Below are 23991 nucleotides of genomic sequence, written 5' to 3' on the forward strand. Positions count from 1 at the left end.
AGCAGAGTGGCGAACACTTATCCGGAATACTGAAGTAATGTTATCAAATTAATCAAATTAACGATCATCGGTCTCTGCTGGGTAATATATGGGGTTAGATTTAGCAATGTTCATTTACCTACCTTTCAACGATTGTAATCGGCTCTAGAAAAAGCAAGGAAGGCCCCCGCGCAAAAAGTCCCGTGTCTGTTCCCCGACCACAAATTCCCGGGCTTCAGAGTGTCGCGGTCACGCAGTCGGTAGGATTCGAACCTACGCTCCCAGAGGGAATCTGATTTCTAGTCAGACGCCTTAACCGCTCGGCCACGACTGCCCTCAATCGTTACAGTTTACGCTTCCATTTTGTTCGGGGCACCCTGAGCTGACCTAAAGATGCTTTGACTAACTTAACATAGTGTCACAATTCTTAACCAAACACATCCACATTACATTGCACAGGTTCTAGCGTGGCTAGGCGTCGTACGTTTATCTTCATTCAACTTTGCTCTTTATTGTAGCTCTGATTTACTCAATGAAATGACGCAGTGCCATGATAACAGTTACCCCTTACGGCTGCTTTTGGCCCTCTATACCTTATCAGTGCTCTGTCACATTTATTACATCAAAAAATAATTCTTTTGGCGCGTAACGGATACTCCTAAACCTATGTAAAACTGATATCAACTAAGGCATGACAAATGGTTATTGGCCGGGAAATCCCCCAAAATACCGGCCCAGTTTTTAGTAGCAAATTTGTGTGATTTGCAATTTTACAATCTCGAACGCCATGTTCAACGTGCTCAGATTGATCTGCAGGCACTGTGCGTAGGCCGTTTCGATAGCGGCCAGCCGTTGCTGAAATAGCTCAACATTTTGCTCCATTTCCGGCAGAAAATCGAGCACGTTGTCGTCCTCCAAAACCTCTTGCTTCTCGTCCAGCCGGGTGAGCAGGACCGCAGGATCGCTAAGCACATTTCCGTTCTCGAAAACCTCAAACAAGCTCACGTTTAACCAGCGGTACTCGGGCCACAGTCCGTCGGCACGCAGTGCGTCAATTTCCTTCTGCACCCCATCGGCCACACGGCTGACGAGACAGTTACTGATACCGTATCCGGCGATTCCCATTTCGTCGTCGATCAGCTCGTAGATCAGATCGATGCAGCCGTCGTCGATGTGGTGCGTTCGGGCGTAGTCGAGCATCTGTTCCTCCTGATCGAGCGCTTGCCGCACGTGGTCTTCCTTCTGCACGATCACCTTCGTTTCTAGCTGTGCGATGAGCTGCGTCACATTGAGCTTCACGTCCGCAACGCCCTCCACCAGGGACTTCTCCACCTGACCGTGCAACGGTACCAGAACGCCCTTCATACGATCCATCACCTCGAGCGCTAGTGAACGATCACTACCCGACCTGTCGGCCTGGATTCCCTAAAAGAGTGATTCGATCCAATGTACACCCAACCATTGCCACCAGCAGCCGGAACTCACCTTTCCCGTGAGCAAAAGGGACACTATCGTAATAAAACATAACTTCATGACTGGTGCACTCATTTCGTGGTGAAGTTTAACAAGAATAAAATCACGATCACTTCGCTCCCAGGTCGCGGTTCAATAACAACTGCTACCGAATTGGCCCTTATCGTGCGATACAACTCGGGCTCCCGGGCATGAATAGCGTTGATAGCGATCTCGATAGTGGCCGCTGCAGCCTGAGACGTCCTGGTCCACCCCACCCTCTGCCCGTCTAATCTCTGGCTAATGAGTTTCAATAAATCCGAAATCACGCAGTTCCGCTCCCAGTGCGCTACCGATTTGTTGATAGTCATTGGCATGCCAAAAATAACAAACCAAGACACCTTCTCGATGGGACTATTTTGAGGGTCCGATAACGCATCGGATACGTTTGAGACCTGTACAATGCTTGCGTTGATTAGTGGGTATAGAATCCGAACACGAAGCCAATGCCTAATCTCTTCGTACGGTTGACTCTCATCGTACACTTTATTTCATTTGTCTGTTTTGCTAGAATATTTTAATAGTTAATATTTCATTATTTGTTCAGTGAATAGTATTAGTCATATGGATTGCGCACCATCGGACAGGCACGTTTGAGATACAAAAACCGTATCCCATCCAGGCTGGTTGTTGGGGGGCCTATGGCATTTGGTTGCTGTATGGATGGCACTTTCCGTAGCTTTCCGCGCACATATTTGGTTTACATAGCTTTCCGTCGATGCGAAATTGCGAGTAACTTAAATGTGATGTATCCGATTAGTTACCCTCTTGCAGGGTAACGAAACAGAGGAGGAACTCAGGAAAAGATCTCCCACATCGACCTCGGTTTGAGTCCGTGTCGCTTGCTAACACTAAAACAGCCGCGTTTGGCCTTACACGCTAAACGCTATTGAATTATAAATATCGCTTCATTTCAGCAAATTCGAGAGAGTTTACTTCAACTAAACAAAGAAACATAAATTCAGTTGTGAACAGTTCCGCTTAAATTAGAAAATAAATTCAATTCACTGCCTCTCTGCAGGGACCGCAAATAAATTAGCAAACTAAACAGATTCAAGTAATAAATAAGAAATGGGAAAAAGTTACGATTCTGGGAATTACTTGCTTATCGTTGCCATTTTCAGTCAAATGATGTAATCAGCCCTGTAGAACGTCGGCGCGCTCGGACTGTTACGTTTAACGTTAACTTACTACGCTCGCACTGCTCAGTTCTGACCGTTTGTGGTTTGCAAACAAAACATTTCAACACCTAAACCGCTGGCCGTTCCATGTAACGAGATCCAAATGAACAGGTATAACTTAACGATAACAGAATAGGGAAAAGAGAAATGAAATAAATATTAGTGCAGTGACCCACCGCCGATAAATGGTAACCGTTGACTACATTTAGTCTATTAATCATGAGAAAACCAAATAGCTCCTGCCTTCTGGAATGACACGGAATGATTGTGGATGTGGCCCTGCGCAGCACTGAGTGCCGGAGGTTTTTGCAGGCCTCTGCTCTGTGCCTCAATATTAGTTGTAAAACTTGTAAAAAATATTTCAGTTGTGTCTTTGTCGATTGCGATAGCAGAAGAGAGTGTTGTTTATCAGTTCAAACCATTGAGGTTAGCGTGCGGCCGACACCTTCTTTACGGTCCTTGCTTCCGGTGCGAATTTTCACTATTTCCGCATACTCTACACCACCGTTCCGTTGCTGCTCCGGCTTAGGATGGACGGCAATGGGCACGGGAAACGTGGTGGTGCTGGATACCTCACCCGCTACTCTACCCTGATGCTCACCGTTCGCAAAGATGGCCGACGCCGTCGTAGTGCCCGATCGTACGGGATCGACCAGCACCATCTGCAGCTCGTTGTCGACGTTCGAAAATCGTAAGGCAATATCTTTGGACTGTTTCTTGTCGACCATGTGGTTGATCTCGAGATTCGCGCTTAGCTGTCCATGTTTGTTCATGTCAAGATAGGAAACGACACGCCGAGGCTGACGGCTCGGTGAATCGTACTCACTACTGCTGGCCGCCCCTGCGGTGGTACCATCTGCGGTGGTCGCTGCACCCGTTATGAAGGACGTTTCTTCGAAGCGATTCCGTCCGAAGCTACTGCACTGCGAAGATTGGCCCGGTGATCCACCAGAGCTGCCGGAAGTAGAACGATCGCGGCCACCATTCGCCGTTGCCGAGACACCCGCGTTCCCGTTGCTCAACATATTTGGCCTCAAGCGGACATCATTCTCGTAGCGCAGTTTCTGCTCGATCGTGGCCGTTTCGATGAGGGGCCGTGGCGTGTCGTAACTCTGCAGTAGCAACTGTTTTTTATCCTCCGACAACAGTGCGACCGTACTGGCACTGCTCGGTGTTTGATAGCGTGTGGCCAGCTGTTCGGCACTGGTACCATTGTCATTCACCGTTTCGTACTGTGGCGGAGTCCAGAGGCTCTCCAGACGGTCCTGTTCCTCCTTGCAGATTACGAGCTTGGCACAGTCGACCTCTAGAAATGAAAAACGTACGTTTTGAGGCCTTTTTTGAGCCAAACATCAACGCAATGGACCTACCGTCGACATTTGCACAATAAACAGGATTGGAGATCGAATTCTGTTCCATGTCGATGTACTTGGCGCTACGCCCTAGCAGCAGCTCGAACTGGCCGGCCAAATGCTTGAAACTAGGACGCTGCTTGGGATCATCGGCCCAGCAGGATCGCACTATTGCGTATCTAAAAATGGCGCAAAAAACACACATAGCAAAGTATTGATCAATGACTCGTTACGCTACACTCACACGTTACTTACATTTCTTCGGAACAATTCTTGGGACACTCCATGCGGTAGCCCTGTTTTAGCAGATTGTACAGATTCTGCGGTGGAATGCCCGGGTACGGTGAAGCCCCGAGTGTGATCAGCTCCCAGCACAACACCCCGAACGCCCACACGTCACTCTTGGTGGTATAGATATGGTCGGCCAACGATTCCGGTGCCATCCACTTGACCGGCACCCGATCTTTGCTTTTCTTCAGATACGCGTCATCCTCGTAGACGTCCCGGGTGAGGCCAAAGTCCGAGATCTTGCACACCTTACCCTCCGCCAGCAGCACATTCCGTGCGGCCAGATCGCGATGTACCAGCTTGATGTCGGTGAGGTACGCCATACCCTTGCTGATTTGCCAGGCAAACGAAAGAATGTCCTTCACCGTGATCGGTTCGACCGAATTTTCATAGTCGGCATTCAACACTTCCAGCTTGCGGCTTAGGCGAAGATAGTTTCTAACAGGATCCAATGACAAAAGCGTAACAGAGGATTACAATCTGCAGGGGTAAATTTGAAACCCCTCGCGCACTTACTTCAACGACCCGTACTGGCAGTACTCGATGATCAGCAGCGGTGAGTCACCCTTCGTGCATGCTCCGAGCAATCGGATCACGTTCGGGTGGTTCACCTCCTGAAGGAGTTGATACTCGGACAGCAGGGCAAGCAGCTCCACTGAGTTGGCACCGGTCTTAAGCATCTTCACCGCCACCGTGGTGATGCCAGGCTTTTCCGGTAGATCCGTGGCGAAGCCCTTCAGCACCTTCCCGAACTCACCTTCACCGAGCGTCGCATCGAGGATCAGGTGCGATCGTGGAAACTCCCACTTCGAGTCATACTGTGTGGAGATATAGAAAGTGCGAAACCATGAATCGGTGCGAATCGATCGCTATGGCCCCATACCACAAACACTTACATCGATCTTAAAGTTGATCTCATTCATCCGCGATGTCAGCGGTAGCTCGACGTTGAATATTTCCGTGTCATTGCTGACCAGGTTCATGCCGATACTGTTCAACCGGGATTCATCGCCACCCTCGAACAGCTTGTTTTTGATCGCCACCTTCCGACTGAAGCAGTAGGACACGATCATTACCGCAATCACCATCGGAATGAGAACGATCGCCAGCAGGTATACCGAAGCGTGCGGTCCCTTGATGAGCCCCGGCTCGTAGAAGCTACCGTCGCGAACCGCCGCCGGAGGGACACTTCCTGTCTCGTTGTGCTCTCCTCCGACACTGCGCGTCCCGTTCGAGCCATTCGCAAGCGTTAGCAGCTCAACGTCCCGCCCAAGAACACCACCGCTGCCCTCCAAACTCGGGGTCACGGGAGTCGTGGTGGTCGTCGTTGTCGTGCTGATCGTTTTGTTACGCCTGTTCGATGCGTTAATGCGCAGATTGTCCGTACAGCTGCAGTGTCCCGTGGATCGGCATGTACAGGGACCTTGGGCTGTTCGAATTCCGCGCTCGTCTTTCGAAACGTGCACACCGAAAATGTGATCATTGAACACGCAGTCTTGTGGGCAAATTTGAATCTTCTCGCGGTGGCCCATCTCCTCGAGGGGATCGCACAACTTATCCGGACAGTGTGCCAACCCGGACGAGCAGGTGGGATAGTCTTCGTTCCAACCGGTCAAACTGGGAAGCCCTTGCGGGGTGCGGTACTCGCAGGGGCCCAGCAAACTGCCAATTCCACACGACCCCACACAGCTGGACTGGTTCGGGTGGACGGCACAAAAGTCATCCCCGGTCACTGGCACGCCGCAGTGCAGCCCGTCGGGATTTTTGCGCATCCGCACCAAAATGGTCACACTGTAGTTCTTCCACGCCACTGTTATCTCATGGCGGCTCTCGAGACTCTGATGGCTAAACGCGGTCTCGTTTTTGAGATAGATGATCCCGGCGATACGCGTAATACCGAACGCATCCATCGGATTGCTTGTCAACCGGAAAAAGGTCGCATCGGCACCATTTTCCTGGGCGAGCTGCTTGAAGTTTTTCGGCTCCGCTATACGGGCAAACTTGCGCGACGTATCGTACACTACGGCCTCCTTTGGGTACGCGACCTTTGCCGGACTGGTCACATCCTTTTTGCTCTTCTTCCGTGCCTGCTTCGGAGCGGGCGGTGGAGCAGCACCGCCGTTACTGGTTAGTGCCTCGGGTCGCGGAAGATCGTACTCGTGAATCCGATTCTGGTTGCTGCTGATGCAGATGGAAACGTTGGTCGACACAATCTCATCAGGCGCAGGAGTGCCGCCGCGCATCCATCCGGCTTCAATCGGTCGCTCGACCGTTGGGTCGACCGCTTGCAACGCCACGCAGTACGGGCTCCTGTGCAGGATCCCGGAGCGCGCGAATAGCAGCTCTGCCATGGGGCAAAAATGACATTAAAGTAAAGGCTCCATCTGACTCCCATTGACGGTTGATAATACTCACTGCAACCGAACACCGTCTGCTTGAGGCCCGCATCATGCTCGTTCTCGTACATGGCACAATCCGCACGGAACAGTTCCATCACGTCTCCCAGCAGTCGGTAGTGGACGCGTGTATTCGCCGGTATGGAATCATCATCGGTGAACACGACGCGGAAGTGGCCCAGAATGTCACCCTAAAATTGACAAACACGATGTGAAGTTAATATGTTTAATCGCTAGTTTCACAGAGAGAACTCCAGAAATTCTACAACTGTCGGTAATGATACTTTAGTGTTATCCTTTTGAGCAAACAACCAATGATTGCGATATAGAACATTTTAGCGTAAATGAAGCTTACAAACGGACCCGCACACGATCCTTCCAACGTCCATTCATTCCTTTGAACGGGGGTGCGTTAAAGTACCATGAACCGACTTTGGGGAATCGATCTACAGATCCCAGTACCACCTTTTCTGCCTTAGTACTTTCCCGGAATCGATAAATTTCCACCATGCATGCGGCATATGGCCACGGAAACCACCTACGACGCACAAGATACGTGCGCAATTACGATAAAATATATCACTTTTTCCGCTCGGGGAGAATTCCTGGAACTGGATTTACACCAAGGGCCCAAACGCGTAGCCAGAAGTTCCACATTTTGCAGGTTGGGCAAAGCTGCGCTTATTTTCCATTACATTTTTACCGATAACAAAAGCTACAATGCAATATCACTATATAGCGCTCTGACAATTTTATGATGCGGCAGATTTGCACTGCCTGATGTCAGAGAGGGGTTCGTCAACACCATTCGTTAGTGTTATTATGTGCGAAATTATGTCGAACATTGTAGCAAGGAGTGACACATCGCGGGGCATAATGTCGATAGTTTGCCTCCCAGCGACTGCGACAGAAGCCGCCGCCAGCGGGTGTATTCAACCCGGCGGCCTGAAAGTCACGGAAAATAAATTACTTTTATCACACCTCACGAATCCCACAATAACGTGCCACAGCCACAGCGTGCCTTCCTTGGGGCCGGCGCGACGGTGAGTGCGCTTTTTAAGGAAAATTAATTTCCATCGTTCACAACGCGACTACTACAAAAAGGCGTCGGTGGGCGATATTCCCCTGTTCACGACGAAAAGGATTCGTACCCCGTGTGAAAGAGGTGTTCGGTGAATGACTGTCGAGTTTTGTTCTAATCAATTACCGTGAATGGCGACAGCGATTTCTATGCCCCATCGTGTCTGGCGGGATCTCGCATCATCATTACGCCCCACGTCTGTCATTTTACGTTCCAACAGCACACCAGCAGTTCATGAAGCATTCAACCTTTCCGTGGGGTTGAATGCAATAAAAGTCTACTAAAAAGTGTTTACAAAAGTCTCGTGCCAGACAGCGTTGAACCATCGCCTCATACGGCGGTGGTTTAGTTCGTCGTTAAAGTTGGCCCGAAGATTCGGGAGGAAAGCACACAATCTTTGAGATGTTCCGGACCGTTTCCGACAGCAAACTGACGGTGCAGCACCAGGCGGAAGATGTGTCTCAGGTTTTTACATGCAAACGCGTTCGCCGGACTTCTGACCATAATCGATTCACCGAAGGCAGATCCGTGCGGCGGAATGCACGGTGCTGTTCCCCCGAACGCTTCCCCGAATGGAAACGGAATAATGCTCATATAACAAATGAGTTCACTTTATAACCCGTGTACCATATCGGTTGCCGGCGCCCCGCCGGGAGAATGTTTTTATGAGTCCTCCCCTCCTTTGTTCTTGGGGTGGTTCTCCGTGTGTCACCACCGGACGATCTGCCCATTTCCGCCGCCGTCATCCAGTGTCTGTCAACGGGGACACTGCGATGGCCAGGAGCAATTTGCATGTGTGGTCGTCGTCCTGGTGCGCGTGCTACTTTGCCGACTACCATTTGGCCATCGAAAATATGCAAATTCATTTGCTCAATTCGTCGCCCGGAAACTATGCAAAAGAACTGGCGGCCCCGTGTATTAGCACCCGCCATCGTTTTGTGTGGAGGAAGAATGGCATTGACTTGACCGGGAAAAGCTTCTGTTTTCATTCGGATTTTCGATTCTCTCAACATGCCATTTATGTCTGAGGAGTTTTTCTTTCGCTGTTCCTAGCGACCTACAAAAAACCAAAAACATAAAGGATGTTCATGTCACAATCACTCAGACGATCCCGGTGGGTCTACGACGGATTGTAGGGTGCCGATTCTCTCGTTGAATTAACCAATTGCACTCGCTAGCGCAGGGCACGACTCGTACGGTGTGATTTTTCGTAGCCACTTCAACAATCGTGTCCGTTCGTCGTGTCTGGCAGGACAGCGTCTGGCATGGATCGGGGGCAGGACAGAGAACAGCCGCCGTCAGCCACGGTCGCCGCACCCACACGGACCTGTGTGCCGTCGGGTCAAAGGCTCCGCCTGAGTTTATATGCTTATCTCACCGACAGCCGCTTCGGCCCTTTTCCACGCCACTTTCGGCGTGTTGCGTGATTAGCTTACATAAATCAGCATGAGGGTAAACAAAAGTGAAAGGTTATGCGCATTCGCCAGCCCACGTGGCCCACACCACTCCACCAGCAGAGAGAGAGCAGAGGCTTTCCACTTATGACCCACACACTTCGCCACGTGGTCCTCTTCTTCGGCCGGCCACTCCAGGACACCGGGCGGAGATAAGAGGTCACACCGTTAATGGGCGAAATCTGGGAGGCCACCCCCGCCGGCGAACTTGGCAAGCCTTGTGGAACCGGAGGGCAAGCATTCACGGTCAAAGTCACATTCGAGGAGCGGGCATAAAAGGGTTTACAGCCTTCTTGTTACGGTTGCGACAATTGGGCAACGTTATGTTTTACTTTAATGCGCCTGATTGGCCACACTGCTGCATTTGGGGCACCTAAACACTCGCCCTGGCTAGCCATTTTCCAACGCCTATCGGATGCCGTCACCGCGTGACCTTGCGGGCGATTATTTACTTTCACAGCCAGTTCCCGTTTCAGCTATTTACATTGAGCGGCCCCATTAGGCTTGGAATCAGTGTGTGAATGGTAAGTGCTTAATTTGATAGCATCACGGGAAACTCCGCGCTCGTATCACTTCGATAATAATTATCAAATTAAAGGATCTTCAAAGAAGTAGCTACCTGAAAATGGGCAATCAAACGTTCTCTCTCTCTCTCTCTCTCTCTCTCTCTCTCTCTCTCTCTCTCTCGCCTTGCTTCGATGCGAGATGACTGACCGGGACGATGACGACGTGACGCAATGTTTTAAACCAATATTTACACAGGAAGTACCCGTCGCCGGGACACGCAAGTGGTGCCGGTGGCATTGACGAGTTTCTCAGTAGGAGACTACCGCTTTTCTTGCCCCAAGAAACATTTCAACTCTTATTTTACTCTTACTCTTACGTTGGCGCCTTTTGTCAACATTGTTAAACAAAATATCAGTGTGAAATTCAATACAATCTTGCCAACATTCGGAAAGCGGGTGGAACCGTGTAGCTAACACTCCCTGTTATGTCCTCTTATATGTGTGCCTGGCCTTACCGTTTAGAGTACAGCATTTTTTCTTGAAGTCGAGCAACAGGTTATTGCGTAAAAAGACGAAGGAAATTATGCGTTCAAACCAATGCACATTCAATCTAGTAAAAGGTATAGAAAAATGCTTCCACTGAGAAAGTGTCCTTTTTACTTAATTGCCAACCCGCGACGATGGCGAAATAACATCCTGTCGCTTCTTTATCACGAGAGGGGCTGCCGCACACTACACCCTATTGCGGTGGCGCGGTGTTGAGAAAAATAGGGGAACGGGATCCGCCTTCTCACAGCACATATCAACACCCTTCGCTACACCGGAACGTAGAGGCCATTACAAGCCATTAAACACTGTTTACCAATACGCGATGGCATCTTTGTGGGCCGCTAGGACGCGAAACTAGGGCGTGAAACCCTACACGCACCGAGCGGTTATTTTGTTATCCCGCACAAAAAGGGGTCCCCGGTGTTTATCTAACGTGAGCAAGGATCGCGCATGCACTCCTCGACCACAGGCCACCCTTTTCTTCTCATCTGTTGAGCAAAGTCATTAAATTTTCATCGACCGCTCCGCCGCTAATCACCGACGTACGCGGGGCAGTATTCCACGGCCTAACTCTAATTAGAGAGACAACAGAGGTGTAAAAGTGCCTCGCCAGTGGTCAGTCGACTACTAATTGAATATCTGCGGCTCAGCAAGGCACTCTTGTCGATGGTTGGATGTCTACAAGCAAAAGAGAGTGAAAGAGATGGCGTCGCAGGAAAACTTTGATGCCTTCCTCATTATGACTTAATCATTTCCGTAGAACCGAGATTCTCGTCCACCCGCTTTGCAGCGTTCTCGAAAGCACATCTCTTCGCGGAAATAACGTTCGCCTGCGATCCTTTCGCGGCCCACACAATAAAGATTTCGCTGACGATCTCTTGTTCTCGTTGAACTTTGAAAACATTCAATTAAGGAAATGGGAAAACACAGACTCTATAGCCGACCTGCTGCTCTGCTGGTAACTAATTTGTACCGCACCGATACAGACATCCAGACATGTTATCAGCATTCCCCAATAAAACGGACCTATTATCTAACAACAGTGGTCCATATAACTCTGATAATACAAGTATAAAGTGTCCTGAAATAGAATATCTTTCCTCCCACCTCGTTCACGTGCGGGTCATCAAGATAAACTTGCACGTCACTGGACATCCCGTTCGAAGTCTCGTGGCGGGGTAGATTGTCATTGCGATCCAGCACGTTAACGGTGACCGTCCGGTTGATCGATTGCTCCGATGATCCGCTTGAGTCGCCAAGCTGCCACACGGTACACCTCACGGCCGCCAAAAGTGCCGGTCCTGGTGCGTGGCTATCATGATCGTAAGGTACGCGCGTTCGCAAGGTTCCATCGCTGGGGTCCAGTAGTAGGTAGTCCGAACTTCTGGTGACATTTTTTGCATTCCCTTCGTGGACATCTTCCTCCAGCAGCAGACCATAGCTGAGCCGATGCTGAGGGCAGAGCCGCCGGTAGAACGCTGGCCCAAGGGTACCAATCGTCCAGTTCCGTGGACCATTTTCTGCAACCCGATACTGAACCGCGTCCCAGAAGCACGCCCGATCGGGATGATGTTCGCAGAAGCGATCGAGCGAGTCTTCCTCCACCAGCTGCGGGTCGATGGTGAAGCTAAGACGCGCGGCGGCGCTTGTTCCGTTCATTGCAACGATGATAAACTCGGTCACGTTCGCTAGCGACAGTATCTTGGATGTAATCCACAAACTGCCCGTTCTTTCGTCCACTCTCAGATAGTCGCCACCCCCCGGTGGGCTTTCGATGTTGTAGCGGAAGGAGTACGAATCGAAGCCACTCGTCGACAGCAATCGCAGGTTGACGATCGGTTCGTTGCGCAGGATGATGTACGATTCCTTTGAGATCGGTAGCGTCAGACGTAGTTTCGAGGTTGAGAAGTAAACTCGCGGCGAGGCTGGAAAAAGGACAACAATGTAAAACACGATCAGATAAGAAAAAGTTGAAACAATAAAATAGACATGAGCACGGCACAAAAAAAAAATTGGCTTCATCAATGGTAGCTTCATCAATCAGTAGCTTTTCATTCGAGAAGCACCAATGAGTACTTGATGAACTCTTCATTGTACAGAAGTCGTGGCATGGCATACCTAGGTTGACACACTAAACGTAAGATGGCTGTTGGCATCCATCCATTTGAAGTTTGAGGAAATATGCTGCTACTGATCGCCGGGAAAACTAAGAACTTGGTAAAAGCTGTTGCTGACACGAGCTGCCACATCATTAGCCACTCCCAAGCGCCACTGATCGATTAACGTTCTTCTAGGACACGCTGGTGGACGGACTAGCGCTTAGCAGGTGTTCGCCCCTCTAATCGAAGGCCGCCCATTTGTCCAGTTTCATCTAACTTTCGCGCTAACGACACAATCCTTTCTTTGCTCAATCCACTTGCGTTCACACAAACTAAATAGCTAATAATGATATCGAAGAAACACTATCGTATCGGGCGATGGCAAGCTCTGATTAGAAACCCCGTCGGGTTGATAACAAAGAAGGTGGTAGGAGAAGGCTCACACTCGGCCGAGTGTAGAGTTTCAATCATTAGCCAGCCACCGTAGCGCATCCTGGCGGGCGGCAGAACCATAACAATCTGCAACCAACTGGTCGTGGAAAATGACGGCGGTTGATGGAACTATCAATTAGCGTGACGTTACTCCGGCGGGCACCGTCTTTTGTGTGGTTACCCCATGCCAAAACAATGCAATGGTCGCACGTCAGGATCGCCTTTGGCCTTGCCTTTCAGGCGCTTGTCATATCTAACCTTAATACACCGAGTGCGAGGGGAAAGTAGTGACGCACTGTGTGCGGTCACAAGTCCACACGTTCCCAACCATCATCCATGTCTCAATCCAATGTGTCCAATCCGAATAAGGATTACGCGCCGTGTGCACATCACGATAGGTGCGAAATTTTGCGAAGCAATCGAGTCGCGAATCGGTTTAAATCGGCTCTGGGAAATTCGTTCTTAAAGCCGCTTAATTTTCTCTTCCTTTGCCAGTAGTTTTCCCCCGTATGGTGACACGGTCTATAACGGTGGTGCAGTTACGTGTTGACATCGAGCCTCAGGAAAAGGTAACCCAGTATGGAGCGCAGGCAGCGGCACAGCCCGTCCGGGGAAAGGGCACACAACAGGTGGAGAAAAACTTTTCCGAGGGTTTCGTTTCCACGAAAAACACACATGCCGTGTGCAGACAATGACTGATTGGATGAAACTCTATATAGTTCAGCCCTTCGGCACTGACAAATCTCTCCTTTTGAGGTGGTGGTAATCTGGTCCTACGCATGTTTATGCTTGCCACGCTGGACTTTTATCCAATCAATCACGCTCGGTGCTGTTGTTAAATATGTCACACACGCGGTTTCGCGAATAAAACAACAGGCCGACCTAAGGATCTTACGTGTTCCAGCAAAAAAAAATCAGTGAAAACGTCCTTTTCAACAAAGTTCTCTAGAGTATGTTTTGAAATGGCCACGCAAATCGAGTGACGAAATTTTAATGATCACAAATGCCATGCGACGTTCCATCAACCAACATCCATTGCCGTAAAGCATAATTTATGATGCGTATGACTTTATACGGGGTTGCAACGTACAGACACAACACCGGACACCATTCAATCGATAACGATGAGTGACGATGATGATGATGATGATAGCAAAGTGCCAACAAGCCATATTATCAATCACAGACGGCAAGGTTCGAGTGATCATGCCTAACGTATGGTAATTCGATAATATGTTTGCTGATGATAACGATAATTGTCTTATCTGGTGGAGGGGCTTGCTCCACTTATAGATGGGTGTATTCTTCTTTTTTCCTTTTGCCGATACCAAAACATCACAGCAACCCTTTTCTGATGACAATTGGTCCCCCCAATTCAATCGACACAGTTCTCTACTTTGGCATTTAGAGTGTTGGACAGACAAAACGTTCCCAACACGTGACCCGATCGATCATCATCACACGGAGCACGAACTTTTTATCTGCTTTCCGTCATGTTGGTTGGTTGTAATTTATCACAGCGAAAAACAAACATCTAAAGATCTCGAACACAATGTTAATGTTAATAAATTATAAAAGCAAATAATATACAATATGATACGTACAAAGGTATTGGACACGGACATTGATGACCGGAACATATTTCTATCGCACAGAATTCATTATGGCCAATATCATCGATGGGCTTCGTAAAAATAGCATCGATTGGGCGATTAAACAGCGCGGTGGGAGGCAGAGCTTGAAAGCCTTATTAGCACCGAAATGACTTCCAGTGAATGGTCGGTTTTGACCCAAAATGAAAATCATTATAGAAAGTGCGCAAAACGGTCCTTCTTTCACGGAAGGTGAGAGAGGCATGAAATGCTAACCTGCTATGCAATGCTATGCTAACCTAAATAACAAGATTCTTTTAAACATAAGAATACTTTACAGCAGCTCGAGAAGAAAGTGAACAAAAACATGCGTATCGAAAATAAAATGGAAAAAACTTTCCCTTTAAGCTTAGAAAAAGCGATTAAAAAAACATTGAAAGTGAAAAGCCAAGGAAACGAGATTTAGAAGAATTACGTTCACCGAATTCCGAGGACAGTTTTATTTTGCTTCTTCGCGCTTACGGTGCGTACATTGCTTTTCTTATGTTCTTTTATGTGAAGTAATGAAAACACAGACATAAATATTTTTTGTATCGTTTTGCCTCGTGGGTAAACAGCGTTCTGCTTCCTGCGGGCCATTCTATGAATTAGGTCAGGATTGTGAGAATATTTCGTTTGACGTCGGAACATTCAAACATTAACAACACACTCTGGATCGTTGAACACTTAATCTGCTGCTATCGAACCTTTCCTAAAACTCTCCAAATACGACTTTGATACTCCGCCTTTAACCATGATGACCAAAGCCTAATGTTTTAGATAAAAAAATATCTGCTTGAAAACGTCTTTAAAGGGCAAGCAAGGGATGTTGCCAAACAGCAGATAAACGGACGGTCATGAGAAAACCGGACACGTCTGGAAAAGGCGTCTCCCAAAATCTGCTCCCTAAGCTGTTCTTCGTTCAGAGCGAAAGCGTAGAATTGGGGCTCGAATTTGGGAGTTTGTGTGGGATTTCTGTCGATGAAGCGGCAAGCATTAAACATCCCAAGCGCCGTTATACGTCAAGCATCAATGACAGAATTAAGGCAATTTTTATGGGTGGCGTTTGCAAACCCTCAATTAATTAAATGTGTTTGTCCGTGTTTTGGCTAACAGACAGATTCCAAAAATCGTCAGCGCCGCGATTTTTGCCTTAAACAAACGCCCGCAGCTCAATGTATCATTAATTGACGAGGAGTTTGTCACGCGTTGCGGCGTGAAATCCAGATGAATCGTTCAGTATCGCTCCACAGACGAATCAGCAATAAATGAATTCGATTGTTGCAAACTATATCGATACCCACCAGTGTCCGATTGTTGTAGTGGTAGTGTTTGTTGATGGGATGTGTTCGATGTAAACAGTCGATTAGGGTGGACCTCCTCTTGGCAACAGATTTGCCATTTCGGGGACAGCGAGAAACACGGTTTGCAAATAAAACAGCACCGAAACCACCCCGCCCGTGACATTAAATCCATTCTTTTAAGAGGCACTTCCGACGTTTGACGGATATCTTTGCCGTCAACAGTCCCTTGGCTGCAACGCAGCTTACTCTTAGAGAATTCAATTCTTGATCTTCTGTGAGCTGCAGATAATGACTACACAACCATCCAACAGCACATCGGCCTGTTATCCATTCGGGCAAACTCATGTGAATTTAAAAACACCACCAGTCGGTTTTATTTTTGGCATTTGACCTGAAATTAAAAGGACTCCTAACATTTAATGCACCTGTCTATTGTTTAGCAAACGAAACTGAATGATAGATTACTGGAAACATGAACCGTTATGGGAATCAATCACTCAGTTCACTTGAAATGCCGTCACTTAGCTATTTTCATCCCTCTTTCCCAAAGATGTTTTCCACCCGTGCAGCATACATTTCTTTGGGCTCATCGGCTAACGTTATGATTCGACCTGATGGAAGCCCTCTTCGTGTCGGTGTGATTCATTTTGGTTCGTTGAGCCTTTCTTCAACCTTGTCAATTGTTACACTCGGTTGCGAATGTAAGATTCGATTAAGGCCTCACACAGACCCGCAGATTGATGAGGGATACAATTCGAAGTATATGCGCTCAGCTCAGGGCTAACAAGAAAGGTTCCCGCTCGGTGCCGTTCTCTTTCTTAAGAAAAGTATTTTTGATGGTAAACACGTCAGCGAGAAAAGAAGAATATTTTCTGTGAGAATAAAAGCAACGCAATTTCCACCAGCATTAGTCACAGACGGGGGCCCCAGGCAGGATATGCAGAGTACCCAAAGAGCGTGGACATACGTTTGGAACGCAGCCAAAACAGCTGAACGCATTTAAACGCGAGCGCTACACATCTGACTCATCGTCGGATGCAGGATACAGACCATCCTTTATCGGCCTGTTGGTGAGTTCAGTCAACTCTGTAAACACTAAAATTATGCACCTCTTTTGGCGAAGTCTTTTCACTAGGGGAAAAACCGACAATAATTTTAAATTTGATTCCAAAAGTGAAAATAGAAATAAACAATAACACGAAACTATTGTGTTTAAGATTGTTGTCGAGATCCATAGAATAGTTGACAGCGGAACAGCATCAGTCGCCATGGTCATTAACCTCCTCGTCGACACGTACTTAAAATAATAGATGGAAAATATTGCTTCCACAATAACCGTTGAACCCTTTGGTTGAAGATAGTTTTATCTACTTTCCGTTACGATTCTCGAAAGGTTCGCAAAGATGAAAGAAAACTTTGTTTTAAGTGGCGCCTCGTTCCTTTCTATCTGCCTGTTGAACAGAAAAAGTAGCTTCCGGAGGCGAAGGGCAAACCGCGAAGCCACTTACAGATTTTGTTTCATATTCATCCGGTTTGATCTCATTCGAAAGCTGAAAAAGTTCTCGCTGGATTCAAGCGTCAATGCGCGCTGAAAGTCATAAAGAAGTTGCAATCGAATGCCCTCGCCACGGCTGCACCATCGCAAGGATCGATCTTAAGCGGGCATTGCGCGTTAGGGAAGGGCACTTGGCAAGAAAAGTCAACAAGTGACATCAGCGTCAAGAGTAATGGAAGTAATCGGACTTCCATTTTTCTCAAACTGTAAGCCCAACTCAGCGGTTGGCTAATAATTGAAGCAGTTCGATAGATGACAGAAGAATGTTCTTCTTGGTGCCAAACAGTTAAGAAGTAAAAAACAGTGATCATTCGAAAAAAGCACATAACATAAAAAGGGATTAAAACTCACCCATCGTCGCTGGTAGGATATCACCCCAGAGGACTATCGAGCTGATCAGTAGCATCACCCATGGCCAAGAGGGGTGTAATCTGCGGCATTGGTTCGCCATGGTGAGAGGTGGAAGAATTTGCATGATTTAAACGAGTGGCGCCTTTCTTTGTGATCACTCGACGGTTTAAGTTGCGTGATGCCTCCTCTTTCACAGTTTGGATGGTGCGTCGGAATTCCTTGCCAATGGAAGGGATGGCAACTTGTGCGGCAGCTTCGTATGCTTGTATGTTTATTGCATGCACCCTTCGGAATGGCTGTTCGTCGCGTCATTCATCGGTTCTTAGATCACCCTACTTTTGTGTTGGCTTCCACTATTTCTTGTCCCTTAGGCACTTCAGCACAGGCCGCACTCGGTTAAAGCAACCGATAGTGGCGGTTGACGTGGGGTATCGTTGAAATTTTACTGACTGTTCCGGCAACGAGAGGAAACCATTAGCCCATTGCACACGTCAGTCTTTTACGATGCAACACTCTGCCTCTCCCAGGGAGGTATGACGTTCATCAGGCTCGTCGCACAATGCCTGCTCCCCAGCGATATAAATAACGTTCGTTACGCATTTCTACAAGATATCCTTTCTCTCCACTTCCGTTTCCTGGTCAGATTCTTTCACTGCTCCACCGGAATGCTTATGATTGTAGAACAAAGCAAAATATAGCCGGTTCCGTACAGTTTAATTAACATTTAAACTGGCAGATCGATCCAAAGTTGCTGCTGGGGCTTGTAGTCACCAGTCTGCCTGTTGCATGTAATCGGGTCCTGTTTACGTTGGTTCACGTTGTCAGAAGAAGCGAGAAGCGTCTTCGGAAGATAATTTACTGAAACTGGCGCCTCCACCGTCGGACTCCTGTCGGTGAGCCGTGACGAACGGATGGTGGAAGCTGAAATGATAACCAGAGATTTTGTATTTGTTAGCTTTGTGACTCTATTTGCACTGTGTCCGTGCTCTGTTGTGTCGTGGGGCAAGATAATGATAGTTCTTCCGCTATGATGATTCCCATGGCTCTAAGAAAGAGCCAATGCTTGTCTCGGCGCCCATTGGCCACGTCACTGCTGTCAGGAATACAATATGAAATTGCATTCCAGCATCTCAACTTGGTGGTCAAGGCTTCGAAGAAAGTAATGGCGAACTTTGAACTTGACAATGGTCGATGAAAGTGTCGGCAATGGATCTTTTGCCTTATCGTCTTCGAAGAAAAGGAAACCGGGTAAACTATGAGCGGGTACCGATGACTGTTAGCGGATAACATGTGAGTTAGAGATATCAGTTTACGTGTAGGAAAGGCATAGTGAGTCACGTGATTTGAGATATGAAGTGATAAAACAGCTTCGAAAATTAGATAAAATAGCAAACCAAACTAAACGATAAGATTATTGTTTCAATATGATAACTCAAGGACACGACAGGTCGGCACTTCGAGAATTCGGGTAAGCGGGTTTAACGATCTTGAGCTAGATAAGCAAAACAGGAGCCGTGAACAGGTAGTTAAATTGTCGCAATATAAAAAAAAACTTTTACACTTAGGCTAGCTTCTCTGAAATGGTCGCTAAGCAAACGGAAGATATCCCATCGCATACTAGATCTTCAAGCTTCATATCAACACCTCACTGTTAAGATAATTATTGTGATGGCTTTAAAATGTGCTGTTTTGTCGATTTTTCGGATTCACAGCAAACCACACATTTGCCGACACTTACCACTTCCGGTTGTGATTTTTCACTGTCCACTTTCGCTCTCGTTTCGCTTCCTGTCGTCACACCACCCACAGCGCAGGCAATCGATGAATATGAATGAAATCAAATCCTCGTACTCGAGGTTCGTAGCGGCGAACTTCGTAGAGGATGCAAGAGAAGGTTGGCCTCACTTCCTGGCCGTGTGCAACACCAACCAACAAACAAAAGCGGTGACTTGAGTTGGGCCAAATTATTTAATTTCTCATTGCGCACATTTCACACACGGCATGTTTTCGGACCCCGGATGCCGGATGAGCGTCGTCGGAAGCTAACTTTTTTACGCCAGACGCTATAGACTCAACACACAAGGTTCACGTACGATACACACTCCCGGAAACGGAGGCCGCAAAATTAACAAAACAAATGAAATTTAGTCCACGCTTGGGCTTGGGCTACGGTGGCTTTCTGTGCCCTCCTATGTGTGGCCTAAGGAATGGCCGCTTTTACAGCACAGGTGGTTGCCCCTGGTATCGCCGCAGTACTTGTTTCAAATTCACAAACGGACAGAGAACGGAATCATTCCGTGTGCAAACACAGGGGCGAGAAAAAAAGAGCACAAACTAACCGAAAAGAGCCCGGGTACACAAATCGTTGCTGTCGTTCATCGGAGCGCTCTAAATACTAATCACTTGAACACTCGAGAGGACAAACATTGAAACACGCGTTAACACTTCACTTGCGTCACCGTGTTGGGTGGTATCCTTCTCAATTCAACGCGGCGGCTCGCGAGTCCTCGCATCAAATGTTACTGCTGGACCGGAAGAGTATCCTACGACCCGAGGTCCTTCCGCATACTACGAGTGATAAAGACTGATTTTTCCGGCGACAAATTTACAATTTCAGCACCTTCGAAGAACGGTGGGCAAAGGATGGTCGAAGCAAAACAGAACACAGAAATTCGGGCGACGCTTCGTTGCTATGCGCGTGTATGGGTGCGGTCGTCTCTTCGGCTCTCGCCGACAGTGCACAGTGGGAAATTTATATCAGAAAGGTGGACATATTTTTTTCTGGGAAGAACATGCGGACTTTTTTCAACTTTCTTGTTGTCTATGCATGTGTTTTTGTTAAATTCAACATTTTATGTTTAATATGCGCGATCAATTGTGGTACAAAAGCTTTTCTCATAACACGTAAACATTTGTTTTTTTATATGAAAGAAGGATTCATTACCTTTTGAATGATGCATAATGTAGGTACAATACAGAACTGTACTAACGATCGCGCTAAAGTAGCTTATAAAAGTTGGTTTTAAAGAGCCTTTTTATTCACTCTTTCGAATTTGACAGATGAACTCTCGGAATCTACGCAACATGAAAGGCTAAAAATTCGGATTTGTCATAGATACCTTATCTATTTTAGGAAAATATGTATTAAACCCCCAGTTTTTGGGGTTAATTTATGGCCACCTTATCCCCATAGTGGACGCTTCGTTGCTATGCGTATGTGTGGGTGCGGTCGTCTCTTCGGCTCTCGTTCGGGTCACGAGCGAAGCTTTCGTGCGTTCGAGTCGTGAACTTGAAAAGAAAACGGATTTTTCCACAATTTTATAAATTTCAACTTCCAATGAATTTAAGAAAGTGGATGCTAAATTCGTGTAAATGCACATGTCACCAGCAGCATAGTAAGCCCGAAGCTAACGTTTGTTTGTTTGTTAATTCTAAAGCCGAACTCCACTTACAAAAAACGTAAGCAATCTTCGTCAGATCACGTGAATACAATATCATTTTCCGTAAAGAGCAATCCTTTTCCTTCATATCCTTTTCCTTCAACCATCTTGCACAGGGTTCAACAAGCTGCTTTCAAACGGTGAAACGTTCCGTTGTCGCCAAAAGGGCCTGGAAGCAGCTTCATAAGATCACAACCTTGACACGTGTTCCACTGGGATCAATTCTTTGTGGGGTACATCTTTTGCCGCCTCTCCCGCTAGCATTGCCCAATTTTAGCACTGTCCTCTCCACATTGTGCAATGGCCGATACGATCACCTCGAATGCGTCAGAAGACGGCAACACGCCTTTCTTAACACCGGAGCGCACGGTGTCCTCCAGACGCGGCCTCAGCGGCGGACGTGATCGGGTTGGAATGTTAAATTAAAATCACATGCAGGGCGCACCATATTTCGTGTCGCCATACGATTAATTGATGGGGTAACTCCCACCTCCCGGGTAAGCCCGGGTGGCCAATTCGACGACAGGTATAAATGTTGCCCCTGGATCCAACCAGCGACACAGTTCGCCCAGCACAGCAATAGCTTCAGTCGTTAGCCATCCGCAATTCTGTCCAAAATGTTTACCAAAGTGATCGTTTTCGTGGCCGTCGCTGTCGCCTGCGCCGCCGGCAAACCTCTAACGGCGGCCGTCGTTGCCACCCCAACCGTCGTGACCGCTCAGAGCTCCCAGGTGGTGTCCCGGAACTTTAACGGATTGGCCGCGGCATACACCACCCCGGTCGCTGCCGCTTACACCGCTCCAGTTGCTGCCGCCTATACGGCCCCATTCGCCGCTGCCTACGGTTACGGTGTCCCTCTGGCCGCTGCTTACACTGCCTCCCCGTACGCCCCGTACTACCCGTACGTGCTGTGAAGGACCGATCCCACGCCGATCATGGGGCACTATTGCCGTTTGTTAAAATAATCACCATCCCGCTCGTAAAGGCATTCAACTGGTTGTAGCACTTCTTTGGGGCGTCCATCGCGAAGAGAAAGAAAGTCCTGGCCATTCTGGTCACCCTATCTATCGCCCTGGCACTCGCCGTGCCATCGGTGGCGGCCTTGCCCCTGATCTGTTAGTAGTCCTTGTCCTGTTGCTCCCGAGTTCCCGGTTGAACAGTTTTCTGGCATTGAACGCACTTGCTTTGAAGTGCAAGATGGCGTCCCGTAATAGCTTCCCACTCCTGTGGGTTGCGTCCGGAGAAAGATTTAGTGTCCCCCTCGCTTTTCTTCGATTTCAAAAGGAAACTCCGGAAGAGCCAGTGTTCCCGACGGAGAAGCTTCTTGGTTTTCCGGAAAAGAATTCTGGGAATGGGAATTTTAATGTACGGCAAAAGTGGAAGAAAAAGAAAACCAGAGGCCACTGCTGACCAGGAGTCCGGTCCGGTGACAATTGCGTGGTAAGCCTCACCGTACTTCGTCTGTCACGTTGCAGGAAGGAGGACACTGAGTGCAAGGTGTCTGCCCCCCGCTTTGACCTATTTCGACAAACGATGTGGAAACGATAGGCCGACCGCCGGTTGCCGTTTCCTTCGAAAGGACATCGTAAGGGGTTCCATTTTCTTGGTTGCTTTCCAACCTCTTTTCAATGCCTTCGCAAAAGACGATTCTTCCTAGATTTGAATCCTGGAGCACTGTAGAACTCTGAACCTACATTTTCGCCATGAGAGTGTTGTAGAAAGTCCCACGGATGATCTGCTGTAAACCGGTTGACCCAAACACGTCCTTAATTGCCGAATCAATATCGATCATTATGCAGTTCACGATATCACAATCATCGCAATTAAACCTGTGGAATGTGACATACTCGCCACAGAAAGCGGTCCTTCGCACTACAAGTGGACTTGAGCTCGATTAGTCTCATCATGGATGCCGGACATCGATGCTCATGCAAATATTTGTAGGACGGAGGTCGAATCTCATCGATCATCATTCGACCAGCATCGGAATGTCGGTGAGTTATTTCGATATTTTCACACTCAACCCGGCCCGGCGTGCCTCCGGCAGAGAAAGGACGCCTGCCGTGAGACGATTAACGTCTTTCGTCCGTACTGCTTCTCAAATTGTTTTCTCCTAACCGGCCAAAGGACCGGATCGATCGACTGATGCTGCCTGCGTGCGACATTCCGCCCATTCGAACGTGGAAAGCGGAAAACGGATGGTTGCCATCTTGATGGTGGACCCATGGACCCACACCCCAGGCCCGAGAAATGCCAACAATTCTCATATTTAATATTCATATCCATAATTATGCACGGTACGTTGCCGGGCTAGGTGCTAGAATGTGCTGCCATCCACCGGATGGCCATCTCGGCACACACGCCACTCCGAGCCGAGGTTGGACCGATCTCGTCGTATCTCGCTCGCGGGAACTCGAAAAGGGAAGTTTCCCCCATCATCCTCCGTGTACGTGGTTGGCTGACGATGCCATCGCGAAAAGAGTAGAAGAGAAAATGCTCAGGGTTGCTGCATTCCGCCGGCCGGGGAACCGGGATCTCCACCGGGAGGCAGTTGGAACCGGTGGGGACCTTATAAAATGCTTTTCCCGGCGTTCTCGTCTCGGGTGGGTCTGTGGGTAGAATTGATCGGAGTGACAACCGGTGCTTCAATCGAAAAAAGTGGCAGCGGATGTGGTTCCGTTTTCCGGTCAGCCTCCCGGTCAGCCAGGACTGGCCCGGTATTGCGTGCGTTCCGGTTGCCGGTCAGGTACGGGGCGTAAAGAGTGGTTGCGCGAGTCAGCAAAAAACCCAATAAGGCATCCTCTGGCATCCTGCCGGTCGGTCAGAACAATACATACACACGTCGTCGAGTGCCGTGGACCAAGGACAAAAGAGGGGGGGG

General features: G+C 48.3%; 2 protein-coding genes and 1 non-coding gene across 3 annotated transcripts; 1 reads left to right on the top strand and 2 right to left on the bottom strand.

Moving 5' to 3' along the window:
• Positions 1-231: 231 nt before the first annotated feature.
• Trnas-aga (transfer RNA serine (anticodon AGA)) lies at positions 232-313 on the bottom strand. The gene has a single exon. It is a non-coding gene; the product is annotated as a tRNA-Ser (tRNA).
• Positions 314-3085: 2772 nt separating this feature from the next.
• LOC131208135 (uncharacterized) lies at positions 3086-17725 on the bottom strand. Its single transcript, XM_058200785.1, has 9 exons — positions 17671-17725; positions 15278-15376; positions 11406-12223; positions 6728-6899; positions 5209-6656; positions 4829-5130; positions 4280-4750; positions 4043-4203; positions 3086-3978 (listed from the first exon to the last, which is right to left on the bottom strand). The coding sequence occupies exons 1-9, from the start codon at positions 17723-17725 to the stop codon at positions 3086-3088; spliced, it is 4419 nt and encodes a 1472-aa protein (XP_058056768.1).
• Positions 17726-21687: 3962 nt separating this feature from the next.
• Positions 21688-22081, top strand: LOC131211037 (larval cuticle protein F1-like). Its single transcript, XM_058204375.1, has one exon. It carries the CDS (start codon positions 21728-21730, stop codon positions 22022-22024), a length of 297 nt encoding a protein of 98 aa, XP_058060358.1. The 5' UTR covers positions 21688-21727; the 3' UTR covers positions 22025-22081.
• The last annotated feature ends 1910 nt before the right edge of the window (positions 22082-23991 follow it).

Source organism: Anopheles bellator, chromosome 2 (genome assembly GCF_943735745.2).
Source record: "Anopheles bellator chromosome 2, idAnoBellAS_SP24_06.2, whole genome shotgun sequence".
NCBI classification, from domain to species: Eukaryota; Metazoa; Arthropoda; class Insecta; order Diptera; family Culicidae; genus Anopheles; species Anopheles bellator.